Source organism: Saccopteryx leptura, chromosome 2 (genome assembly GCF_036850995.1).
Source record: "Saccopteryx leptura isolate mSacLep1 chromosome 2, mSacLep1_pri_phased_curated, whole genome shotgun sequence".
NCBI classification, from domain to species: domain Eukaryota; kingdom Metazoa; phylum Chordata; class Mammalia; order Chiroptera; family Emballonuridae; genus Saccopteryx; species Saccopteryx leptura.
The window spans coordinates 248,707,279-248,731,897 of NC_089504.1; the positions used below are offsets into that span (position 1 = coordinate 248,707,279).

General features: G+C 53.5%; 1 protein-coding gene across 1 annotated transcript in view; it reads right to left on the reverse strand.

The window, feature by feature from the left end:
• SCARB1 (scavenger receptor class B member 1) overlaps positions 1-24,619 on the reverse strand; it is a 59,275-nt gene that overhangs the window by 1,149 nt on the left and 33,507 nt on the right. Inside the window, exons 2-11 of the mRNA XM_066371174.1 lie at positions 23,367-23,524; positions 21,835-21,976; positions 21,078-21,281; positions 19,714-19,809; positions 17,175-17,290; positions 14,894-15,060; positions 10,238-10,356; positions 6,789-6,862; positions 3,892-3,943; positions 2,877-3,023 (exon numbers count right to left, since the gene is read on the reverse strand). Of these exons, the coding sequence (XP_066227271.1) occupies positions 2,877-3,023; positions 3,892-3,943; positions 6,789-6,862; positions 10,238-10,356; positions 14,894-15,060; positions 17,175-17,290; positions 19,714-19,809; positions 21,078-21,281; positions 21,835-21,976; positions 23,367-23,524 (1,275 nt within the window). The remainder of the gene's footprint in view (positions 1-2,876; positions 3,024-3,891; positions 3,944-6,788; positions 6,863-10,237; positions 10,357-14,893; positions 15,061-17,174; positions 17,291-19,713; positions 19,810-21,077; positions 21,282-21,834; positions 21,977-23,366; positions 23,525-24,619) is intronic.

Genomic DNA, 24,619 nt, shown 5'->3' on the forward strand with positions numbered 1-24,619 from the left:
TTGGGTGGGTTTGCCAGAATTCAGTGGGTCAAGCAGGCAGCATATTAAATCAACCAGAAACAGCGATATTCTTTTTTTTTTTTTTCTGGTAAAAAGGTGTTTGAGTCTTGGTTAAATACTGACTTGAGAAGAAAACTTCTCTGAAGGGAAGTTAAAATGCATTGAGTTCACCTGCACATGACCCTTTGTTTTTTTTTGTTTTTTTTCTCCATCAGGGCGAACACACAGAAATGCTTAAAGCCTGACCCTGTAGCTAAACCGAATCACATATTATGGGATTGATTCCGATTCCACGGCCTCCAGTGAGACCAGAGGGGAGGTAGCCCCAACTGATTCCTCCATAGGAACAGGAACAATGGCGTTCTCGCTGGGTTTGGGGGCCAGACACGGATCTGGGAGAGGGAGTAAGGCAGGGAGGGGCCCAAGCCAGCATTTCACAGGGTGTCCTCGCTCTGCTCTGGGCCCCTCTGCCAATGGGCAATTAGGAGAGAGAGTGAGGGGACAGAAGGCAGAGGCTGCCTTGGTCCCCTCTGCTGGCCCCGCCCCTCACCAGCCGGTCCCAGGAGCCAGCTGTGTGTTCACTAGCGGAAACAAACCCAGGGAGGCAGACACGGGCTGGGAGCTCTGGCTTCTGGTCCCTTCTGCCCTCCCAGCATAATTTAAGTCGAAAATACTGTAGGGAATTCCCTTCTGTTTACTGGAGTGTCAGCCCACTCAGGCCAGCTGTCACCGGGACAATGACAGAGCACGGGGGCACCCAGCCGTCTTGTTGCGCCCAGTGTTCATCCTCAAACACCAGAGGCTGCGACACAGCGAGAGCTGGAACCCTCGCTCACGCCAGCGTGCCCCTTTTCCCCCACAGGGAGGGGAATCTGGGTCTGAAAGCCCGGGTAAGGCACCTGGAGAGGTTTATTACTGCCACGCAAGCAAGCGAGCGTGCAAGCTGCCCCCAAGAAAGAGAATAAAGAGCTGTTTCCAAAGTGAAGGCAGAAAGCAGGCGTTGCAGAGTGCCCAGGGGCAGCAGGAGTTGGGTAAAATCCCCCACCAAGGCCCCCAACCTGGGGTCACCAAGGCAAGGTGGGCGCCACCAAGGTGGCTTTCTGGTTCATGGTTCTGGTTTCATGGTTTGTCCAAAATGGTTTCTCAAGACTCCCTGCATTGAGGAGTGTCCCCTCCCCATTGTGCAGCTGTTCACCCATCCCCACTGCCCCTGGAGTCCCAGGATCACAGGGCTGTCACCATGGGACTACAGGAACTCTTTCAAGTCTGTCTTGCCCCTCTGGTCTGCAGACTCATGGCTCTAGCCATTTCTGTGTCCCCCAAACTGTGTGTGGTGCCTTGAAACAAGTCAGCTGCTCACCAATGGGCTGTCAGAGCCTCGGATGGATAGATAAATGGATGGATGGATGGATGGATGGATGGATGGATGGATGGATGGATGGATGGGTAGATGGCTGGTTGGGTGGGTGGGTAGATGGATGGATGAATGGATAGATGGATGGATGGATGGATGGATGGATATCATCAAGTCAAGAATGGGTGTTTGTTATCACCCCCTCTTCTTCCTGCCTCTAGAGGTCAGATGCCTGCAGAGCCCTTCTCCAACTATACTTCCTTCCAAAAATAAACTGTGCCCACCCTGGTCCCAGCCACCTCCCTCCCTCCCCTGGCTCTCCTCAGGGGACCCCCACTGCTTCTGTTCTTCCCACCGGTGACCTACTTGCCACACAGCAGCTGACCCAGTCACTCCTCTCCTTAACTGCCTCCCAGGAATCAATTCCAAGCTGTTCACACTGTGAGACAGGGCCCAGGGTCACCTGCCCCTGGCCCCTGTCAGACACCATCTTCCTGCCTACCATCCTCCCTGGCCCTGTGGGGTCCCTTCTGAACTCCTCACTCACACCTGCCTCAGGACCTTTGCACCGGCCATTCTTTCCCGTGGAGAATTCTTTCTGTGACTCTGTGCCGAATGCCTCCTTAACATTCACATCTAAGTTTAAATTCTACCTCGGACAAGAAGCCCCTTTCCTGACACTGTCTCTGTAGTTGTCCCCAATCCCCTTGGACGCTGTGCTGTCCGGTCCAGGAGCCACAGATGACTATTGAGCCTTTGAAATGGAGCAAGTCCAAATCCAGACCTGCTATAAGAGAAAAATACACACCACTTTCAAGGCTTCACATGAGAAGAATAGTGCAAAATATTTATATTCTTATATTGCTTACATGTTGGAACGGTCATATTTTGGATGTATTCAGGTTCAATAAAATGCTTGATTAAAATGAATCATTTTTACTAAATGTGGCTATTAGAAAGCTGAAATTTTAAATCACACACGTGGCTCGGGTTGTGTTCCAATCGGACAGGACGGCACTAGCCCGTCACATTCTCTCATCTGTCTCATCAGTAAAATTTCCTGTTGCTTATCCACCTAGTTTTCCTATGTCTCCCCACCTGGAATGCCAGCCCCCACCCCATGGGAGCAGGGACTGCATCTGTCTTGTTCACTGTGCTGCATCCCCTGCACCTGACACAGAGCCTGGCACCCAGCAGGTGCTCACTTGATGAACTTGCTATTCAAGTACCAAGTCTCATAGCCCAAAACCCACCAGCAGCTCCTCCAACGGAGGTTCCCCCCAGGACTCCCAGAAGAGGCAGAGAAATGGCCATGCAGGATGCAGGAGATGACAAGGGCCCAGCGACAGCTCCCTCGCCTCCGGCAGAGACCCAGGACAGCTGCCGGAGGTGGGCTCTAGGCTCAGAGTGTCCACACGGACACCAGGAAGAGACATCTGGGAGATCCCACGCAAACCCCTCTTTCCCACAGCAGGCAGGTCACAGGCCGCTCCGCCTGGGCCATGCTCTGGCCATCACTTACTTGGCTCCGGATCAGGTAGATGACAGGGACGAGCAGCAGGATGCAGCCCAGGGCCAGGAGGACATACTGGGCGTAGTGTAGCACCTTGGGCATCAACACCAACTGGGTGTAGAAGGTCTGAAGGGTCTCACCCTCCATGGCCCCTCTCTGGAGAGGGAGAACGACAAACATGTTGGCTGGTGCCACACAAAGATGCCGCTGCCCCATGACACATCCCTCTGTCCCCTCACCCTTTCCCCATTCCAATCCTGCTGGCGCCACCCTTTCTTCAAGAGCCATACACAGAGACTACATTTCCCAGACTCCTTTGCAATTGGCAAGCCATGTGATCGCATTCTGGCCAATGGGACATGGGCACAGTGATGTCAGACCTTTCAAGCCTGGCTGGTGAAAAACTTCCCTGGGGGATTCTCTCCATCATTTCCCCCACCCACTGAACCGGGATAGATTCTGAGGCGTCTCCAGGAGGGCAGGCCCGCAGGATGAAAGGGAGCCCAGCCAACCCCGAATGGAGAAGCAGAGTTCTGCCTCCCAGAAGCCCACGTCAGGCTGTGCCGTGAACTTGACATCCGGAGGCTGCCTGTTCTGGCTCGGAGCTCACCCTAGTTTAAACCGAGCTAGGCCAGGAGGAACCCCGAAGAGCTGGGAGAAAAGAAAGTTCATGTGAAAAGCTGACACCCTGAAAACCAGCTTCCCTTGTCTAAGGAGAAGGGGTCATGGCACATTTAAAAAATGGCCGCACCCTGGGGCTGGAGTCTTCTACTTTCAGGAAGCTTGTGCCTGCCCCATCTCAAGTGACCCTTCTGGTTTGGTGTGGTAACTGACAAAGTGCTTATGGAGTGTGGCGTTCCTGGTGGGGTTGTTCTAGGTCACACAGTCCGGCTCCCCTGGCCCAGCCTTCCTCCTCCATAAACGCCCCCCATCGCCCGCCTCAAATGCCCACATGGGCTCCCCGCTGGGGTACCAGATGCCACGCCCAAGGGAGCCCAGCGCAGGGACAGCGAGGTGGCCTTACCTCCTCAAACCACAACAGCGGCAAGACCACCGGCTCAATCTTCCCGGTTTGTCTGAAAATAAGCGAGACAAAGCCAGTGGGACGTGTCATCAGGGTGTTTTTCCATCAGGCACATTTGGACACGCAGCCTATAGGCTCCAGGGTCTGGAGGGCTTTGGCGGAGCCACACAGCCACTGGTGGGTGCAGGCTTGAGGGGTGGGCACAGGCTTGAGGGGTGGGTGTGTCCTGGCAGGGAGCCACCTGACAATCGCACAAGTTCTCCTTCAATCAAAAACACCTAAGTGGCAGGGGCTGCCCGTGACCCCACTGATAGCCAGTCATTCCTTTAGAAATAAAACCCCGATTTTCTTCAGAATGGCAGTGCACCCAGCTTACAAAAGAGCGTGGTTCATGCTGATACCTGCCTTCCTCCAGGGAGCCTGGCATTTGGGTCCCTGCCAGGCAGAGGGTCCCCAGGTGACCAGCCCCTGATAAACACGCTGAGAGCACTGAGCCTCTAATGGGCTTGCCTGGTGATGACATTTCACATGTGTCATCTCAACTTGTTGCTGAGGAATTTTAGTGTGTCCCCTGTGACTCCCCCGGGCTCCGGTGCCTGGTTCTGCCAGACTTCACCCCGGGCACCTTCTCCTTGGGGGCTTTCTCCTACCCTCTCTGTCCCCTCCTCCATAAAGTGGGGATAATAACAAAACTCCTCAGAGGGCTCTAGCAAGGACTAACCCGAGCAAAGTGCTTAGAAAAACACCCAGCACTTAGAAAGTGCTCCAAGTTCACTACTGCTGCTGTTATTAAATGCCACAGCAGGGGACGGGAACCAGATTCGGCAGACAGACAGATTCTAGGTCACAGCTCTCAAAAACCTCTCAGGCCATCAATTAAAAAAAGAAATCAAATCTCTCGGGCCACCCACTGCGTCGCATTTTGCGCTGTGCAATGAATTTACACAGCTTCACCTGCAGAGAAGACACACTACAAAAATCCACGTTGGCCTCTTTATCTGCATTTGTAAAAGCTGTTATGAGTTAAATGCAAATAGTGTGTCATCGCAAGATAGAGATCTTGTGAGCACCAGCACGGACGTTTCTGAAAATGTCCCAGTTTGCACAGCTGGGCGGGGCAGGGCATCTCCACACCTGCTCTGTGCCCATTCCTCATCTGCCCTGCAGGTGGCGATAAGCACCGTGGTTGAGACCAGGGTTCCAGAGGGCATGGTAAGCAGCCCAAAGTCCCCCGAAGGCAGCACCCAGCCCCATTCATGGTTTCTGCTGGCTTCAGTAGCATTTGAATTTGAATTCGCTCCTAACAGGTGAAAATTGAGGGAGCTCCTATGAAAAATCCAGATTTTGAACAAATGCATTTGAAAAGGTGTAGAGTGAGACTGCACTAGGCCCCTTCCCCTGGCACTGGGCAGTGGTTGGTCCTCGCCCCAGCCCAGCCCCATCTCCAGCCCCACCCAGCCTGCCCTCTCTGCTCCATCACCTGCCCACCCAGGTGCATCTGAACTACCAGAGCAGGTGCTGAGTGCCTGGGCCGTGGAGCTCGAGCCTGGGCAGTGGATGCGTGTGGGGTGCTGTTCTCAGCCCACGGATCCCTCAAGAACTAACCCACTGAGCAGCCCCCGTATATGCAGATGAAAGCCGTGGGAGTGAAGATGCATGCACTTTTTACCCCCATCCCCCAACCCCCCACTGCTGTCTGACAGTGTTTTTCTTTCCAGCTGAGAGGAATTTCACAAAGCAGCATAGAAGCCCACATTCCTGCAGCCCAGGAATCCTTCTAGGGGATCATTTTTTTAAATAAAACTATTTCAAACATGCTAAGAAGGACGGACATTGACAACACGATGAACCCGGGTCCTCCTGTACTCCAGCTCGGTCAAAACATAACAGTTACAACAAGAGTTGGCGAGGATGTGGGAATGTAAACGGTGCAGCCGCTGTGGGGAACGGCCTGGCAGTTCCTCAAACTGTGCTAGACAGAGAATCGCCATCTGACTCAGCAGTTCTGCTCCTTGGCATCTACCCAAGGGAACTGAGGACCCGTGCCCACAGAGAAACGTATTCACGTATAGTCATTGCCGCACTTGTCACAATGGCCAGAAACGAGAAACAACCCAAAGGTCTATCAACTAATAAATAAGACAGGGTCCATCCGCCCAGTGGAATATGGCTCAGCCACGAAAAAAGAAGGAAGCACTGACCCCTGCTACAACGTGGATGAACCTTGAGAACATGAGGCTGTGTGAGGGAAGCCAGACACCGAAGGGCCACATGCTGTAGGATTCCATTTACAGGAAATGCTAAGAACAAGCAAGTCTATTGAGACAGAAAGGAGTAGACCGGTGGACCTGTGGCTGAGGGGAACAGGACGGGGGAGTGACTGCTCACGGGGAAGGGGTTTCTTTTTAGGGTGGATGGAAATGTTCTAAATCAGCGGTGGTGGCAGTTGCACAACTCCATGAATATACTCCAATCACTGACTTGTACATTTTTAAAGGGTGGGTTTTATAATACGTGAATTAAACCTTGGTAAAGCTGTTATTCCAAAAAAAAAAAATTGGTGCTTAAAAAATTCCTTCCGCAAAGTGAATTGTCACAGGGAAGAATGCTGTCTGGGAAGTTTCCACGGTCAGACACTTGGCGTTGCCGCCCGGGGATTAATTTGTGCCACTCTACTGAATGGCGAACAGCTCGGATGGGACGTGCAGCCTACGCTAAGTTAAGAGAGAACAAGGGGCAGAGATGTCAGGATGCAGGTGGGGCCCTGGCACAGAGGGAAGACTCCTGTTAGGGGAACAACGGCCGGGACCAGGTGCCACACCCAGGAGGGCCAGCTCCGGTCCCGGGGGAGGTGGCTGGAGTCCCGAGTCCTTGACCTCCGAACAAGCCCCACTCACCCGATGCCTTTGATGGCCTTGATGTACAGGCTGAGCTGCAGCTTCACAGAGCAGTTCATGGGGATTCCCGTGACCTGTGGCAACACACACAGTGAGCACCCGGCCTCCCTGGAGCCCCGGGGACACCTGCTGAGTCCCCTCTCTCTGGTCCCTGGTCAAGGCCCATGCTCCGGGGTCTCTTCTACTCACTCTAAATCCTAAAGCGTAAACACACGCTTTCCAAACGGCCTCAAGAGGCCCCTCCAGATAGTGAGCCTCTCTCTGGATGGAAAAATTCTAATCCTTTTCGTCTGCCCTCTTATAACCACGCTGCCCCTAGTGCAGAATGACACTTGCAGTCACCACCCTTCCCTCCACCCTCCAAATTAAATAAAATAGATGTGCAGGTTAAGATAGTCTCTTCTCGATTTTCTCCCAATGTTTCCAGATCATCCCCAAGCTAATAACATTCTTTCCTTACGTGTATTGTTAATTGTTTTATTTAATGATTGATTTGAGAGAGAGAGAGGAATTGATCTGTTGTTTCACCCATCCATGCTGTCATTGGTTGATTCTTGTATGTGGTCTGACCAGGGATGGAACCCACAACTTTGACGTATCAGAAACAATGCTCTAACCAACTAAGCTACCTGGCCAGGGCCCTTGTGTTTCTTTTTATGGGCCTTCTTCTTTTTATGGAGAATCTCTAACTTTCCAAGTTGAGGGAGTGATAGGAAGCTTCTTTTATGCAGAAGCTGTTTTTCTTTAATGAGACCACTTTTAAAATAATAAGAAAACAATGGAAGTGACGTACGTGTAGGACCCAAATCAGGAAGGTGTGAGCCAGGTGTGAGGCCAGGGGACCCTCACTCTGCTCAGACACACTTGCCCAGCTGTTCTGTGGACATGCCCTGACCACCTCCCAGGATTCTGCAGGGCACAGTAAGGTCTGCAAGCTAGCCACACTGGAGCCACGAATGGCTGTGTTATCATCATGCATGCCGGTGGGAAAGCCTGGCACTCTGACCACAGCCAGGGCCCCCGGTGGCACAGAGAAGCAGGTAGACGGCTGGGCTCTCTGGACCTGGGAGAATTTGAATGAACTTGACAACCTGGCAAGATGGGAAGGAGACCACCCTGTGCAGAAGAATTAACACGGCAGCCCAGGGCCGCCCTCCCCACAAAGGGTGGCAGGCCCAGCTGGCCCCGCCTGGCACCCAGGACCTGGATTTTGGGAGGGCTCCCCCCACGCCCTAACTGATAAGAGGGGCTCTCTGGGCCTGGACTGTTCACACAAACAGTGTGGTTTATGCTGACACCTGCTTTCCTTTGGGAAGTCTGGGATTTGGGTACCTGCCAGGCAGAGGTTGCCTAGGTGACCAGCCCATGATAACACTCTGGGTGCTGAGTCTGTAATAGGCTTCCCTGACAGATGACATGTCACATGTGTTGTCAACTCGTGGCTGGAGGAATTAAACGTGTCCTGTGTGGCTCAGCTGGGAGCCTTGTCTGGTCCCCGAGACTCCACACCGTGGGCTTCTCCCTCCCATGACCTTTCGCTGGAAAGGACCCTGACGGGGACTCTGCTGAGGCTCGAGAGTCTTCCAAGCAAATCATCCAACTTGGAGGTGGCCTTGGTGGCAGCACCCCCCCCCCCACAACAGACTCTAAATCCTGGGTCTCTGCCCGGCTCTCAGTCACCTCTCCTTGGTGCTTCCTCCACTTGCTGCCGGGTCATGTCTCAGCGGGCAAAGCCCTGCCTGATTTCCGGCACCTTGGGGACCAGAAATGCGGACCCAGGAGCCCCCTGCGGTCACATACCTTGCCCCGGAGCACAAAAGTCACCACTACGGAAGCAGCTTCCGCAGACGTTCTGTTCAGGGGCTAATGCCTAACAGGCAGTGAACTGACCCCACAGCCATCCTCCCCAAAGTGCCCCAACAACAACAAAACCGAAAGGCCATTCCTCTCCCTGCCTGCCCCGCTGACCTGACACGAGGGCCTGCCGTGGGCAGCTGCGGAACAGCTGCGAGCTTCTCTCTGGCCTCCCAGATGGAACTGCCTGTTTCTCATCGTGGGGAAGGAGAGCCCACGCACTGAGATGAAACCCACCAGGGAGACCTGACGGGGAGTGCGCTCTGGCTGGAATTCCCCAGAAGCCAGCAGGCAGAGAGGCACCAGGAGGGAAGAGGAAAACAGCCCAGCCATTAGCTTTATAATAAACACCTCCGAAAACTGGTTAAAATTTGGGGTGGGGGTCTGGGTGGGAAAGGGGCAGGGATTAAGAAGTACACGTTGGCAGTTTATAAAATAGTCACATAAGTAGAGCAGAGGGAACACAGCCAATAACACTGGTAATGATTAAGTAGGTGCCAGATGGGTAGACTTATCTCCCCAATAAGTTTAGTATATGATTGGCTGACCGCTGTGCTGTACACGGGAAACTAATACAAATTAATGCTGAATGTCAACTGTAATTGAAAAATAAAAGTTTTTAAAACTGGTTGAAATTTTAATACGGTACAAAAAGTCTTAGCATTTCTTTTTTTTTTTTTTCTTTTTCTTTTTTCTGAAGCTGGAAACGGGGAGAGACAGTCAGACAGACTCCCACATGCGCCCGACCGGGATCCACCCGGCACACCCTCCAGGGGTGACGCTCTGCCCACCAGGGGGCGATGCTCTGCCCCTCAGGGGCGTCGCTCTGCCGCGACCAGAGCCACTCCAGCGCCTGGGGCAGAGGCCAAGGAGCCATCCCCAGCGCCCGGGCCATCCCTGCTCCAATGGAGCCCCGGCTGCGGGAGGGGAAGAGAGAGACAGAGAGGAAGGAGGGGGGGGGTGGAGAAGCAAATGGGTGCCTCTCCTATGTGCCCTGGCCGGGAATCGAACCCGGGTCCCCCGCACGCCAGGCCGACGCTCTACCGCTGAGCCAACTGGCCAGGGCCAGTCTTAGCATTTCTAACAACGAAGAACGAATTGCCCCGGGGCCGGTTAGAGTTGTCTTCCCAATACTTCAAGGTTGCAGGTTCGATCCCCGGTCAGGGTACATACAAGAACCAATAACTAATGAATGCCATGAATAAGTGAAACAACAAATCGATGTTTCTCTCTTTCCTTTCCTCTCTCTTAAATCAATAATTTTTTTTTTTTAAAAAGATCTTTATGGTATGTTGGTGTAACCAGAGGACTGTCCCAATGTAATTTACAGGCTGATAATTCCTAATTAATTTACTGTCTAATGATCTTTTTATAGACACAATTCCCTTATAAAAAGATAACGGAGTTCCTGAACTATGGAATCAGAGCAAAGTACGGATATTTGATGGTTTGAGAGACTAGAAGTGATCAGAGCCAGAGGAAGCCTGGCTTCTCGTCACCCTCCCCTACAACAGCTCGGTGCCTCAGAGGAGAGGTGGGGACCGGCTGTGCACTAATCCCCCCATCCTCTGACAGGCTGACCAGCAAGGGCTCACCGGGTGGACGTCCAGAAACAGGGAGTGCTCCTTCTCGTTGGGCTGGAGGCCGAGCACCGCATCCGCCAGGAGGGGGTCGGCATTGTAGAAGTGAGGGTGGGAGAGAAACAAGGGCGCGTCTGGAAGGCAGAGAGCAGAGCGGGGGTGTCAGGCAAGCAGAGCATGCTGGCACATCCAGAGGCTCCATGCCAGGCCCGGAACCAGACGCAGGGGGACGCACAGATGACGAAGCACAGCCACTGTCCACAGAGCACCCTGGGACGATGACGAGAAGCAAACAACAATAACTAGACAGGAAGAATTCCTTCACTCAGTCTGAAAAGTGCCCCAGAGGCACCGGGCACTGGAACCCAGCAGGGGACAAGCTCTGTGCCACAGGAACAATGACGCAGGAGGGAGCTGCGGGGTCTGTTGCTGGGACGATCGAAGGAAGGGACGGGAGAGGGCCGCAGGTCGCCAGGCAGAGGTCAGGGCACGGCATTCCAGGAGGAAGGGCTGGTGGGAGCAAAGGCCGGAGGTGGGACGTGCGTACGGAGCGGGCAGTGTGTGGAGGGAGTGCAGGAATTGAGGATATAGAGGTAAGTCGAGGCCAGGTCTGAACTTGAGCAGGGGGTGGAGCAGCTTGGTTGCCAAGCCACGCAGCCCAGGCTGCCTCCTGCAGGCAACGCGGCAACGCTCAGACAGGCTCAGGTGTGCACACCTGCGGCCAGGCCTCCCTGACGTCCACGGGAGGGGAGAAGACAAACACACCTGCTTTGCTCTCGCCCAGCAACCGGTCTACGGGATGAACGCCAGGAACAGGGACTGACCCGGGCCCCTGAGTGAGAAATTCAGACCCAGAGACATGAGGTCAAAGCTCCCCACCAATCGACAGAGTGAGGCAAACACCAGTGCGTCCTTGTGAGCTCGGGACAATGTACAGGGCGGGGAGAGGGGGGTAGGCCGATGGCCAATGAATTAACGAGGCTGTCACCGACTCCCGAGGACCCAGAGCAGGGCAATCGTCAACAGACGCAGACTTGGGGGGTGGCCAGGGGCTGGGCATGGGGAGAAGAGAGTGATGGCTCGTGGGGCCCGGGTCTACTTCGGGGGTGTTGAGAATGTTCTGGAACTAGATAGAGGCGGTGATGGCTGCCCATCATCGTGAACGTGCTGAATGCCACTGAACTGTACACTTTAACACAGTCACCTTTATGGTATGGGAACTTCACCTTAATAAGAAAAAAAAGAATGAAAAAAAAACTTCATAAGGTCTCATTCCCTAAGACCGGGCCCCATCAACTGCCAGTCCGGCGTTCCCATCCATGTCTGGCAACCTCAACCATCTGATTCTTCCTGCTTTTCTTTGCAGAACCGAGCATTGGTTCCAGAGAAAAGCTGGGACTTGATCGATGTCCGGCTTCATTTTTTCCCAGAGTCCTTCTAAAACCATTGCCTTCATGTTTCCCAACATTAACTGGTCCATCCTGGTAATGCTTCCTTTCTGGTGTATCCAGATCACACACACACACACACACACACACACACACACACACACACACACACACACACACACACACACACACACACACACTGTTATAGAATGGGCTTCTTAGAACCAACAGCCATTGCTTCACGTAAACAGCTATACTTGACCGCGAGGCGCTTTGTCTCTGAGCCACAACTAGCCAACACTTGCCCCAGTGAGAAAGTAATTACAGGAATAAACACAATGGACACCAGTCAACACCGTGCCTTCTAACTAGACACTGCTCCCTGCACTGGGCTTTGATCCTGAGGCTCTTTCTCCATTAACAAGAGAGACAGGTGCGTGTTAAAAGAATGCTCGAGCCTGCCTGGCACCAACAGAGACCTCCTGGAGGTAGAATCAGAAAGACAGAAAGAGAAGGAAAAACAGAAGCCCCTCTTCCACAGTGGAGATCCACGTGATTGAAGTGAAGGCCACCTCCTTGTCCCTTTGAGGTCATCTTCAGCATCCTGAGGGACAATGTCCCATAGTTTGGAAAACTCCATTTGCCATTCTCCCGCCTCCACCGAGAAAGACCATCAGAGCAAACACGGGGACCCCCATTTTCACAGGTGGAGCAAGTCTAGGGCCTCGGTGAGGGAGGCGGTCACCAAGCCAGGCCCTTGAAGGTGGCAACTCTCAACCAGGCCGGGGGGGGGGGGGGTGAGACGGAAGGGTGCTGGATCAACATGCCAGCACCTGTCCTGGCTCCATGTGACTTTAATACACTGCTCAAAAAACTGAGGGGATCAGGGAACGTGCAGATACTACAGTACTTTCAGCCTTTTGGACAGTGCATTTTCACCAATAAAATAAAAGCTGGTTTGCATCTCATTTGCATAATAGAACTTTCTTTGACTTGTCGTTGGCTTTTCTGATGTTTTTTGTTTAATTTTAAAAAAATCAAATGCTTCTTTTTTTTATCACTTTATGTTCATTTTGAAATAGCCCCTAATTTTTGTGAGCAGTTTAGCATGCATGCAGGCGTAGGTTTCATCCCATTTTATCTTCAAACAGGCTGAGAGGAACCCGCCCAGGTTATACGTGCTAATTAATTTATAGCTTTATGGTGCATCTTGCCAGATCTAATTGCTCAGAATCATCACAGATTACGATGAGGTGGCTCTGCTGGGCAAGTCTGAGGTCCTTACACGGCACGGAGGTTTGAGGGGAGAGAGTTCCCTGGGTTCAAGAAGTTTTCAAGAACCCAGAAAGGGAGACAGGCGGGCATTTCTTATCTTCAGATTAGATGCCACAGAGATGCAGGAACAGGTGCACCGAAAGACACGCAGAAGCATGTTTCCAGCAGCACGAAGACAATGTTCAAACAAACCAGAAACGCAGGTGCCCGCGGACAATAACGGGGGTAAGGCCACAGAGATGCGTTCCCAGGACGGAATACTACACAGCAATAAACAGGGCGCCCACGACATCCACATCAGGGATGGACCTCACCAACGCCAAAGTGGGGCACAGGGGCCAGAACGAGAGAGAAATGGAGGATGTATGTTCAGATTCCATTCATGCAGAGACCAAGGGCAGGCAGAGCTGCAGCACGGCAGCTTGGGCCAGTGACAAGGAGGGGGCATGGGGTGGGAGGGGCGTATCTGGGGCTCGTCCTGATATCTTTGTTGATCAAGACGCTGGTTACAGGGGTACATTCACTCTCTGGAATTTGCAACTGTGCGGGCCATTGGCATACCTCTCTGTACAGGCGTTTATTTCAACGCAACAGAAAACACCTTGTGTGAACATCCTTAAATCCCCCTCGCACTTGTGCGGTCCTTCCGGCCAGTGCGTGATGATGAGGTCACGCAGGTGTGAAGAACAGCTCGCGGGGGAGTATGGGGAGATGTGACCTTGAGAGGCGCAGGAGGCCAGGTCCTGCCGAGTTCTGAGCAAGGTCTTCGTTACACGTGCTAGGGCGGGCTGGTGGGTTGGGGGATGGGGGTGGTGGAGACATTTGAAGCAGGGACTCAAGTAGCAATCATGACTTTGAAAGGCCCCTCGGGCTACTCTCAGGCACGGTGTCCAGCCAAGCTTTCTGTGAGGGTGGAATGCTCCCTTTCTGAGCCATCCACCCCATGCAGGAGTCACTAGGCCTGTGTGGGTGGCAGTCACTTGAGACGTGGCCACTGTGACCAAAGAACTGCCTTTTTTTATTTGATTTCAGTCAAGTCGATTTCACTTTAGAAAACCATACGAGGTCAGTGGTGACCGCGCTGGACAGTACCGGGGATGGATCGTACTAGAGCTGCAGCAATAAAACGGGGGTGCGAACTGGAGAGGCCCGGACCCGCGGTCGGAGACACCGACGGCTGGGACAAGAGGGTAGAGGGATAGGAGGGGAAGGACTTGGGATTTCTCTGGGAGGCAGAGCCAGCCGGGCTTGCTGACCACCTGCATGACGGTGAGGAGATGGCAGTGGAGCTAACCTCTCGGCGTCTACATGGAGCAACTGAGGCCAGGCATCTTGGGGACAGGCACTGAAGAACACCGATGATGCCAGAGACCACGGTGTCTGCACACAGATCATGCCCGACCCCACGCCGCACGCGGCCGAATGCGATTTCACGGAACCATCGGGCCAGCTTCTTGTCCTCCCGAGATGGGACGAGCGCCCTTCCCCAAAGCCCCATTCTCAAGCCGCACGCCACGGTGTGTGTGGGGGAGAACCGGGCCCTTCCCCAAGTGCCTGCATCCTCGTCCCTGGAACCTGTGAGCACGTGAGCCCAGGGGACTCAGGCTGCTGGTCAGCGGCCCTCGCAAGAGAGACGACTGTGGTCTAGATGCCACGGTCTCTAGGGACCTTCAACTGCAAGAGAGTTGGAGAAAGAGATGTGACCACCAGAGGGGGTGCAGAGAGACGTGATGGATGTCGGGCTTCTGAACCACAGAACCGTTTGCCACCGTGGTTCTTGTTTTAGGTTGCTGGGTCTGCGGGGGTTAATTAAGACAGTGGCTAATACACAGGGCTTATTTTCTTTCCAAGTTATCTTTCAGTTGCCCTGGTTATCTCTGGGCTGATGGGATTACCGAGAGTGCAGAGGACAGAGCAGAGCACACAGTAGATAAGCTGGCCAGCAAGTTCCACACCACCCCCACCCCCGACCCGGCCCTCCCGCCGCCGGGGTCGGAGTGACACGTACTGAACCGGCAGGTGCTGACGTTCTGGATTCCTGACTCCAGGCATGGGCAGAAGCCTTCATTGGGCGGGTAGACGGACCCATTGGCAAACAGGGTGTCGGGGGCTTTGAAGCGGAAGGTGGGAATGCCTTCGAACATGCCTGACTCCTTGTAGACGAGCTTCATGGACCTGCGGGGGGAGGGGCAGGAGAGGCACTGGTGACACCCAGGACGTGGTTCTGCTGAGGATAACCCACACTGAGCCACTTCCTCCACCACACCTGCACTGCCATCCCTTGGGTCCCCACAGCCATCACAGAAAACAAGAACAGAATGTGTCACACCCCTATGTGGCACGGTGATCACATGCAGTCTTATCTACAGTGAGATCCAACGTCCTCCACATGGCCCAAGGGGTACCATGGGGTCCTGCAGCCCCCACCTGCCCTTCATGGCAGCCCTCAGCCTCATTGCTCCCACCTGCCCCCGGGCCTTTGCATCTGCTGCCCCTGGAACGTTCTCCCCTCGAATCCTTACAACTTCAGCTCCTCGTTCAGGCTCCACTGTCACTTCCTCAGGAAGCAGTTCCATGCTGCCCAACCGATCTCCCTCCACCCACTCCTCCGGCTGCAGGCACACCAGAATTTGAATATGGACTTTGGACCAGAACGGCACTGCTTCCTCTCTGTGTCCAAGGCAGCCACTTATTGCACATGGTTCCAGAGCCCTTGAAATTAGGGAGTCCACAGCCCTGGCTGGTGGCTCAGTGGATAAAGCGTCAGTTCAGAATGTGAACATCCCGGGTTTGATTCCTGGTCAGGGCACACAAGAGAAGCAACCATCTGCTGCTCCTTCCTCCACCTCCCTTTCCTTCTTCTCTCCTTCTTTCCCTCTTGCAGCCAGTGGCTCAACTGGTTCGAGTCTGGCCCCAGGCACTGAGAATGGGTCCATAGGAGCACATCAGCCTCAGGTGCTAAAAATAGCTCAGTACTCAAGCATCAGCCCAAGACAGGTTGCTGGGTAGATCCCAGTCAGGGCACATGCGTTAGTCAGCCTATCTGCCCTCTTCTCACTTTAAAAAAAAAAAAGGAAGGAAAATAAAAGAAGAGAAATTAGGGAGTCCATGCAAGAATGTCAGGTGCAGGACACAGGCTTCTAGGACTTGCTGCCGAAGGACATGTAACACGTCCCTTCAGTAACATTTTACATTGTTTATACACTGAAACGATCGTATTTTGCACATACTGGCTCAAACAAAACATACTGTTAAAATTAATTTTACTTATTTCTCATTACTCTTTTTTAACATGGTCAGTAGTAAGTTTAAGGTTGCAAATGGGACTTATGTGATACTTTTATTATAGCACCAGCCAAGCTGGTGGTATTATGCTGACGCTAAATTTCCTCATTATGACGGGAATGCGGTTGTGAAAGAAAATATCTTTATTTTTTTAGAAAACACCCACTGATGTGTGTAGGCGTCCAGCTTACTCTCAAACGGCCCAGGATAAATCTACCCCAAGAGAGAGATGGGGCAGGAGAGAAAACACGGGTGGAAACTGGGGGGCAGGGGGTATGGAGGGGGCTCATTACACTCTTTCTTGCAGTTTTTCTCTAGGTTGAAATTTCTACATGTAAAAAAGTACATACACACAGAGCAACATCTCTCCCCGCTCTGACATGCCCTGTGGGCCCGCTGGTCCATGCCCCCCCCCCCCGTCAGGAGGACATGTGCTCCCGGGGATCAGGAACGCAGCCCATCTCGTCACTGCCGTGCCCCTAACAGCACCTCGCACGGAAGGTGGAGGAGTCGAAGTCCACACTGGAGCATTCCCGCGTGGAAGAGGACAGGCTGGGCCCAGCGTGCTCACCCTCTGCCGGGGCCCCTGGAGTCGTTCGGCCCCATGCCACGCTCCGAGGCTGCCACTCCAGAGACGGAGGGGCCGAGAGAGAAGCAGGCATCCCGGTATCTATCTCAGTGCCCGATGGACATCGGGGCAGCCAGCCGCTGCCGCAGGGCTAGCCGTCGTGCCCTCACTTCACAGCTCCCCATGACCCTGATGGTTTCCTGCCCACCGCCACCAGCACCCCAATCGCTGCACGCGGCCTCCCCCTGCATCCTGCAAAGGCTTCGGCAGCTGGGGAGCCCGGCTCTTCCAGGTGCAACCAGAGAGTGTTTAAGGGGGCGCTGAGGGCTGGTGCATACGCAGAGAGCTGGCACTCTTCCCCAGGGCCCACAGAAGCCACCCATGTGGGCCGGGAAGTAGCCCTCGCCCCCCCCAAGAGGCCCCAGATACCGCTTACCGGCAGGCCTCGGGGCTGTAGAACTCCAGTGAGGATTCGGGGGTCATAAACGGCGCCCACATCTGCCCGGACGTCCCGTTGATCATATTGCACTGATCAGAGTGCCAAAAGTTGACCTGCGGGGAAGAAGCGTTGAGACACAGGGCACTTAGGACTGCCGGGCCGCGAAGGAATGCCCTGGGCGCCACACCCCTGGCAGCTGCTGCTGTGACTTCACAGGCCATTGCCCTGCAGTGGACAGCACCGCTCAATTACCAGTCCTGCCCCCGGGCAAAAGCCGGTCCCCTTGGAAATGGCCTGGGACGGTGGGAGGAGAGCAGCCTGCTCCCTGACAGTGGGCCCTGGAACGTGCGACTTGGCTGGAGACTCAGTTACCTCATCTGTAAAATGGGCCTATCACCCACATCTCCAAGGACAGAGCAACCAGGTGAGATGGGAGGTGGGGGGACACTGGCACCCTCCCCGAGAGGAAGTCATCAGACACTTCCTAAAACCAGACAAGGGCAGCAGGTGGCCAAGTAGAGGGAAACAGTTAAAATCCTAACAATGGCCACCAGGACAGCTCAAAACAGTAGCTGCCTCTGGGTCGTGAGACCTGAACAGAAAAGAACCAGACGTCTCCCTTTCTATGCCTCCATACTTCCGAATGTGTCGATCATGTGCACATGTGTGTTTTTTATATTGTAAAAACAAGCACCAAGAGAACTTGAACAGTCTCCATGAAAACAGGTGTCACCAGTGACAAAGGGTGTACTCCTCTGCTCTGGGCACGCAGGGGGCGGAATCTGTCCCCGGCCTGTGTGTCTCGGCCCTGGTGCCCACGTGAGCCACTGGAAGGCTTGAGTGACAATCATATTTACGCATAACGTGGAAGGGCCACCACAGTGTAAAAAGCAAGCTGCCAAACCAACGCAAGCACTACGGCCTCGCTGCGTTCAGAGAAGTAAAAACCCCACCAAAGCTCTGTGTCTACGTAGAGGAACCTCTGTGGGTAAAAGCAGACCGGAAGAACAGCCTCCGACCCTGATGACGGAGGGTTCCCTCTGCAGTCAGTCAGGAGGTTGGTCGTTCGGGGGTGAGGGGAGCTGGGAGTGTGAGGAGGTATTGCGCGCACTTTGTACCTACCTCCATTGTTTCATTTTTAAAATGTGTCTTCCGGTGTTTCTAATGTAACTTTTTTTTTTTTTTACTCATGAACATCTTTCCATGCAATGGATGGTTATACCATCAGTGTTTAATATTTTTGGAATGTTTTTGCAAATTCAAAACCACAGGAAAAAAAAATCCTGAAACCTTCCCCACCAGAGACAGCATGGATGGACCTAGAGGGGACTGTGCCCAGCGAATGATGTCAGACGGAGAAAGACACACACCGCCCGCTTTCACCTGGCGTGCCATCCAAAAATCAAATCAAATGAACAAAAATACGCTGCTTACAAATATGAGGGGACTGGGGCATGTGCGGATAGTCCAGTATGCTCAGCCTTTTGTCTAGAGCAGTGGTAGTCAACCTGGCCCCTACCGCCCACTAGGGGGCGTTCCAGCTTTCATGGTGGGCGGTAGCGGAGCAACCAAAGTATAAATAAAAAGATAGATTTAACTATAGTAAGCTGTTTTATAAAGATTTATTCTGCCAAACAGCGAAAATTCAACATAACGTACTTGGTAAGTAATTATTATTATATGCTTTAACATGCTGTAACTCTGCTTTATAAACTTTATAAAGTAAGGTTACTTCCCTACTTTATAAATCACCATTACTGTGGAACCGGTGGGCAGTTAGAAAATTTTACTATTAACAGAGATACAAAAGTGGGCGGTAGGTATAAAAAGGTTAACTACCCCTGGTCTAGTGCATTTCCACCTGTAAAATCAAAGTAGGTTTAGCGTCCCATTGGTATAATCAAACAACTTTCTTTGACTTGTTTGCTTTTCTGATGTTCTTGTTTAATTAAAAAAAAATCAAACACTTCTTTTTTTTATTACTTCATATCATTTTGAAATATTCCCTAATTTTTTGTGAGCAGTATAGAAACGGGACTCAGAGACAGAGAGGACAGATTGATGGTTGCCAGAGCGGAGGTAGTTGGGGGGTGGGTGGGTGCAAAAGGTGAAGGGATTGAGAAGTAGAGACGGACAGCTACACAGTAGTCACAGGGATGTAAAGCACAGCACTGGGAACATAGTAATGATGTAACAACTATATATGGTGCCAGGTGGGTACCAGAAATATTAGGGGAGTCTCATCACTATGCTGAACACCTGAAATAAACACGAATGATATTGAACATCAACTATAACTGGAAAAATAAAAAAGAACCACAGGAAAGAAACTCTGTTTCCAGCGCGTGCTTGATGCTAAATATGTGGGTTTCCTGCCACGCCCACCGAAACCAAGAGCTCTAGGCTTTCACTGCAGCTGACACCCCCAATTCCCAGTGCTCCCCCTCACAGATGTGGCTGCCCCTCCGAGTTTTAACAGGAGGAAAGTGTGCTGGGGGTGGCCTGGGTGGCCCCCGCCATTCCCTCCGGGTCTCACCTTGCTGAGCCCGTTCCACTTGTCCACGAGGTGGATCCGGCTGAAGTTTTTGATCCCCGTGAACACGGTGAAGAGCCCAGAATTGGAGTTGTTGAGCTGTGGGCATGGCAGGAGAACAGCATCGTTAAGCCTCAGGATGGGGGCCAAAGGACACAGGGGTTGGGGGAGCAGCCCTCAAGCCTGGGGACCTCGAGGAGGAAGACTTGGGAACTTTCTAGAAGGGTCACTCTCCTGATTAAAGCATCCCTCCTAGAAAGTGTCCACCTTCCCTTCCCGGCTCACCAGCTAAAAGGGTACACTTTCCAGCTTCCCTTGCAGCTAGGTGTGGTCACATGACTAAGTTCTGGCCATGGGAAAATAAGAGAAAATTGGTGTTCTTCCTCAGAAAGCAGAAGACAGCTGGGACATGCTGCTTTGCCCTCAACCATCCCTACCTGCCCTCCTCCACTCATGTTTTTTGAAAACATGGATGGACATAGCTAGTTCATCCCCCCTGAACCCTACCATGTGCACAACCACGATTCCTCCATCCCACTCCCCACCCATTTATCAGCAGAGCCCAAAGAGGAGGTTGAAGCTAGAGCTACCCCAGGGGCTCATTAAAACCTGCTGTTGAGAGAGCCACGGTCAGGGTGAGAGGTCGGGAATCAGACCCTACACCAGGTCATGGCTCAGGAGATCAATCACTGATCCTACCAGGTTACCACAGATAAAGATTAAGATAAATCAGCCAGCTCGTATCAATGCCGGTCGACATTTATGATCCCCCTCAACACCCAGTCCCCTTTGTGTGTGTGTGTATGTGTGTGTGTGTGTCACAGAGAGAAAGGGACAGACAGTAAGAGAGAGAGATGAGAAGCATCAATTCTTCATTGCGGCACCTTAGTTGTTCATTGATTACTTTCTCATATGTGCCTTGACCGTGGGGCTACAGCAGACCGAATGACCTCTTGCTCGAGCCAGCGACCTTGGGTCTAAGATGAGCCCGTGCTCAAGCTGGCAATCTCGGGGTCTCGAACCTGGGTCCTCTGCATCCAAGTCTGACACTCTATCCACTGCGCCACCGCCTGGTCAGGCCCAGACCCCCTTTTTCCAGCAACAGATGCCAACTAAGTTCAGTCCCAATCACATCATTTGAGCCTGGATCAAACTGCACTTAACCCACCCTTAGAGTTTTCAGTTATATGAGCCATTAAATTCTCTGTTTAGCGTAAGTCAATCTGAGCTAAGTTTTCTGTCAGTTTGCAGCTCATAGCCCCCATGGCTTCCCAGCCAGCTCCAAAAGCAAGCTGGTCATTGGTTTCCGGGATGTGTCCATGGAGGACAGGACACAAGCCCTGAACGTCTCTCTGGGCCATACTTACCTCGGCGAATAAGCCGAATTTGCCCTGTGAGGGGAACGCTTCTGGGAAGAATCTATTGACAATGTTCACGAGGGGGTCATTGTAGCCCCACATGATCTCGCCCACGGTGCGGTTCATGAAGGCACGTTGGCCAAGGGTCCCGAACGTCAAGGTCAGGAACAGCTTAGTGCTCAGAGGTTTATGCTCCATCATCATTGCTGCGCTCTGCAGAACAAGGGGACAGCATGGGTCACAGGCTGGACATAGCTAGGCCATTCCCCTGGACTCAAAGCCGGGCCTCAAGGGGAAGAGGTCATCCAGGAAAATGTTTGGGCCAAGGAAGGGTCCCTGCAGTGGACACAGGGGTGTCTGGGGCACCCATATCCATTCCCTGATCATCTGGGAATAGGACTATGTGTGCCCTTGGACTCGTGCTAAGTTAATCTACCCCCAACCCCAGAGACAGACACGTGGCTCAGGCCTGGCCAACCAGAAACCTTCCTCCCTCCAGCTGTGATTGGTTTGCCAATGTGTATGTGGCCCAACAGAACCAATGAGCCACAAGGCAATGATCTGCTGGGGCTGTTGTGTAGAGAGGGAAGGTCCCCCTGTTGCCTTGAACCTGGGATGTGCAAGGCTGTAGCCACCCAGACTGGGCAACCTTCCAGAGCATAAAACCAACACATCTGGGCAACACTGCCCCTGGATCAAGCCGCACCTGAAGGGGGAAATGGGGACGAGGGCGGGTGTGAGGGGCGCGGCCAAGGGGCAGCCTCACCAGGACCAGGATGTTGGGCATGAAGATGTAGTCGCTCTCTGAGCCACTGGACTTTTCGGGCTGGAACTGGAAGTTCCGGTACTCAAGGAAGGACACCGTGTCATTGTCGTTGAAGGTGATATTTCTCTTGTGCCGGTACTCCCTGTGGAGAGGAGGCTGGTGGGTCAGCAGGCCCCGCCATGCATGGTCGCAGACCCAGCTGGGAAGTGGGGCGACTCCAGGCTTCCTGGGAGACCCTCAGATATACATGCACATCTCCAACCTGCCAGCACCACAGACAAGCCCGACCACCCCCCAAGCCTGCCAGCGACACCTCTCTCTACGGGTTACTCTCTTGCATAAAAGGCCAGGCGACCTCACCAGACCTGACCACGGATGCACACACGTGTGTGGACACACGCACAGTGTCCCATCACCCTGCTGGGTTCTCATAGCATTTAATACTCACCACTTGCCTTCATATGGTATATTTATTTCCTTATTAATTATCTGTATCCCACCCCAGAATGTCAGCACAGAGGGCAAGGACCTTTGTCTTAGTCCCTGTTTGCGACAGTGGTTGGCACATAATAGGTGTTCAATAAATGTGTTGGATGACGCGGTGCCTAAGGAAGAGCTCTGAGACCCTCCAAGGGCTCAGGTTTGGGGAGTAGGTCCCTGCTTGCTTTGTGGTGTATGTGTGTGTGTGTGCGTGTGCACATGAGTGTGCATGTGCACATGTGTGTGCCCCTCCTCCCTCATCCACATCATGGCTGCCTTGCTTCTCCATACAGAATTTCTCAGCAACCTCATTTCCCCCTGCACCTGGCCTGCTTCCAGAATAATCCCTGCGGCTCAGCACGACAGCCCCCACCCACCCGTCTGCTCTGAGACCCCCCCCCCCCACTGCCAGGGCCACCTCCGTCCTTACCTGTATACATAGGGCCCACGCACGACAGCCCCCACCCACCCGTCTGCTCTGAGACCCCCCCCACCCTGCCAGGGCCACCTCCGTCCTTACCTGTATACATAGGGCCCACGCACGACAGCCCCCACCCGCCCGTCTGCTCTGAGACCCCCCCCCACTGCCGGGGCCACCTCCGTCCTTACCTGTATACATAGGGCCCATGCACGACAGCCCCCACCCACCCGTCTGCTCTGAGACCCCCCCCCCACTGCCGGGGCCACCTCCGTCCTTACCTGTATACATAGGGCCCACGCACGACAGCCCCCACCCACCCGTCTGCTCTGAGACCCCCCACCCTGCCAGGGCCACCTTCGTCCTTACCTGTATACATAGGGCCCACGTATGACAGCCCCCACCCGCCTGTCTGCTCTGAGACCCCCCACCCTGCCAGGGCCACCTCCGTCCTTACCTGTATACATAGGGCCCACGTATGACAGCCCCCACCCGCCTGTCTGCTCTGAGACCCCCCACCCTGCCAGGGCCACCTCCGTCCTTACCTGTATACATAGGGCCCACGTATGACAGCCCCCACCCACCCGTCTGCTCTGAGACCCCCCCACCCTGCCAGGGCCACCTCCGTCCTTACCTGTATACATAGGGCCCACGCTCCCGCACCCGCGGCTTCTCGCCCTCCAGCATCTCTTTGGGGTTGACAATGTCGAAGAAGTAGACGGAGAGGTAGAAGGGGACGGGGATCTCCTTCCACATGCTGAAGGACAGGCTGCTGGGGTCGATGCGCACATTCTGGGGTGAGGAGAGACCAACACCCGTGAGGAGGGCGACCAGGGCTCCTATACCTGCCAGCCACGCAGCTCCAGAACAGCTGCCCGGAGCCAGCCTGCTCCACTGGCTCCCACAGCACGTCGGGGCCGGGGGGTTACACGATTAAAGTTAACAGGTAATCTAGTCACGTTGGTGTTTTACGTGTTTTAATGACAGTAGCCTGATCAGGGGACCCTGGCATACGGGGACCCCGTACGTTACGGAAGTTAGGTGACTGCTACTCTATGGCACCTGCTACCAAATGTATTTATTCATTCATTCCTTCCTTCAATGAACATTCATTCATTCCTTCAACAAACATTCATTCCTTCATTCAACAAATGTTCACTGAGCACCCACGACCTGCCAGGCACTGGTCAAAGCGCTGGGGGTAGGGGAGTGAACAAGACAGACCGAGATTCCCTGGCTCTGTGGGCCTTTTATTCTACTAGACCCTAGAAACTAGGGGAAAGGAAGGGATTAAACAATCACAGCAACACCCATGTTTCCAGCAGAGGTCTGCGACTGTGAACAGAGGAGTCGGTGGAATGTACACAAAAACAAAACACCAAACCAAAATAAAAACCAAAGGCAGTGAGGGGGAGCACGTGGATTGGATGGGGCGATCCCATGTAGGAGCCACGGCCAGAGCAAAAGCCTGAGGCAGGAGGCGCCGAGACAGTTTGGAGACAGCCAGGAGGCCTGTGTGGCTGGAGCACAGCGGTGAGGCGGACAGCAGGAGATGAGAACAAGAGCCGCGTCCCATGAAAAGCCAGAAATACAGGAATCTACATCAACTCTACTGATGGGGAAAAGCTTAGCAAAAACTTGATTTTCCTAAAAGGCCAAAGGACACAGGCCTGAAGCTCATGCAGCAAGTCTGACTGTCCGATACACCGGCCTCTAATCTCTGCTTTGCTCCTCAGCTCTGTAGTCCACAGTGCCACCCAATACACCCACCCCTGTCCTGGCCACATCACCAGCCCCCTCAGAGGCCCGGGCCAAGTGCAGTGACCAGCCCATCAGATAGATGACAACGTCGTAAAGCCAGGCATCCAGGGAGGCTTGCGTCACCCT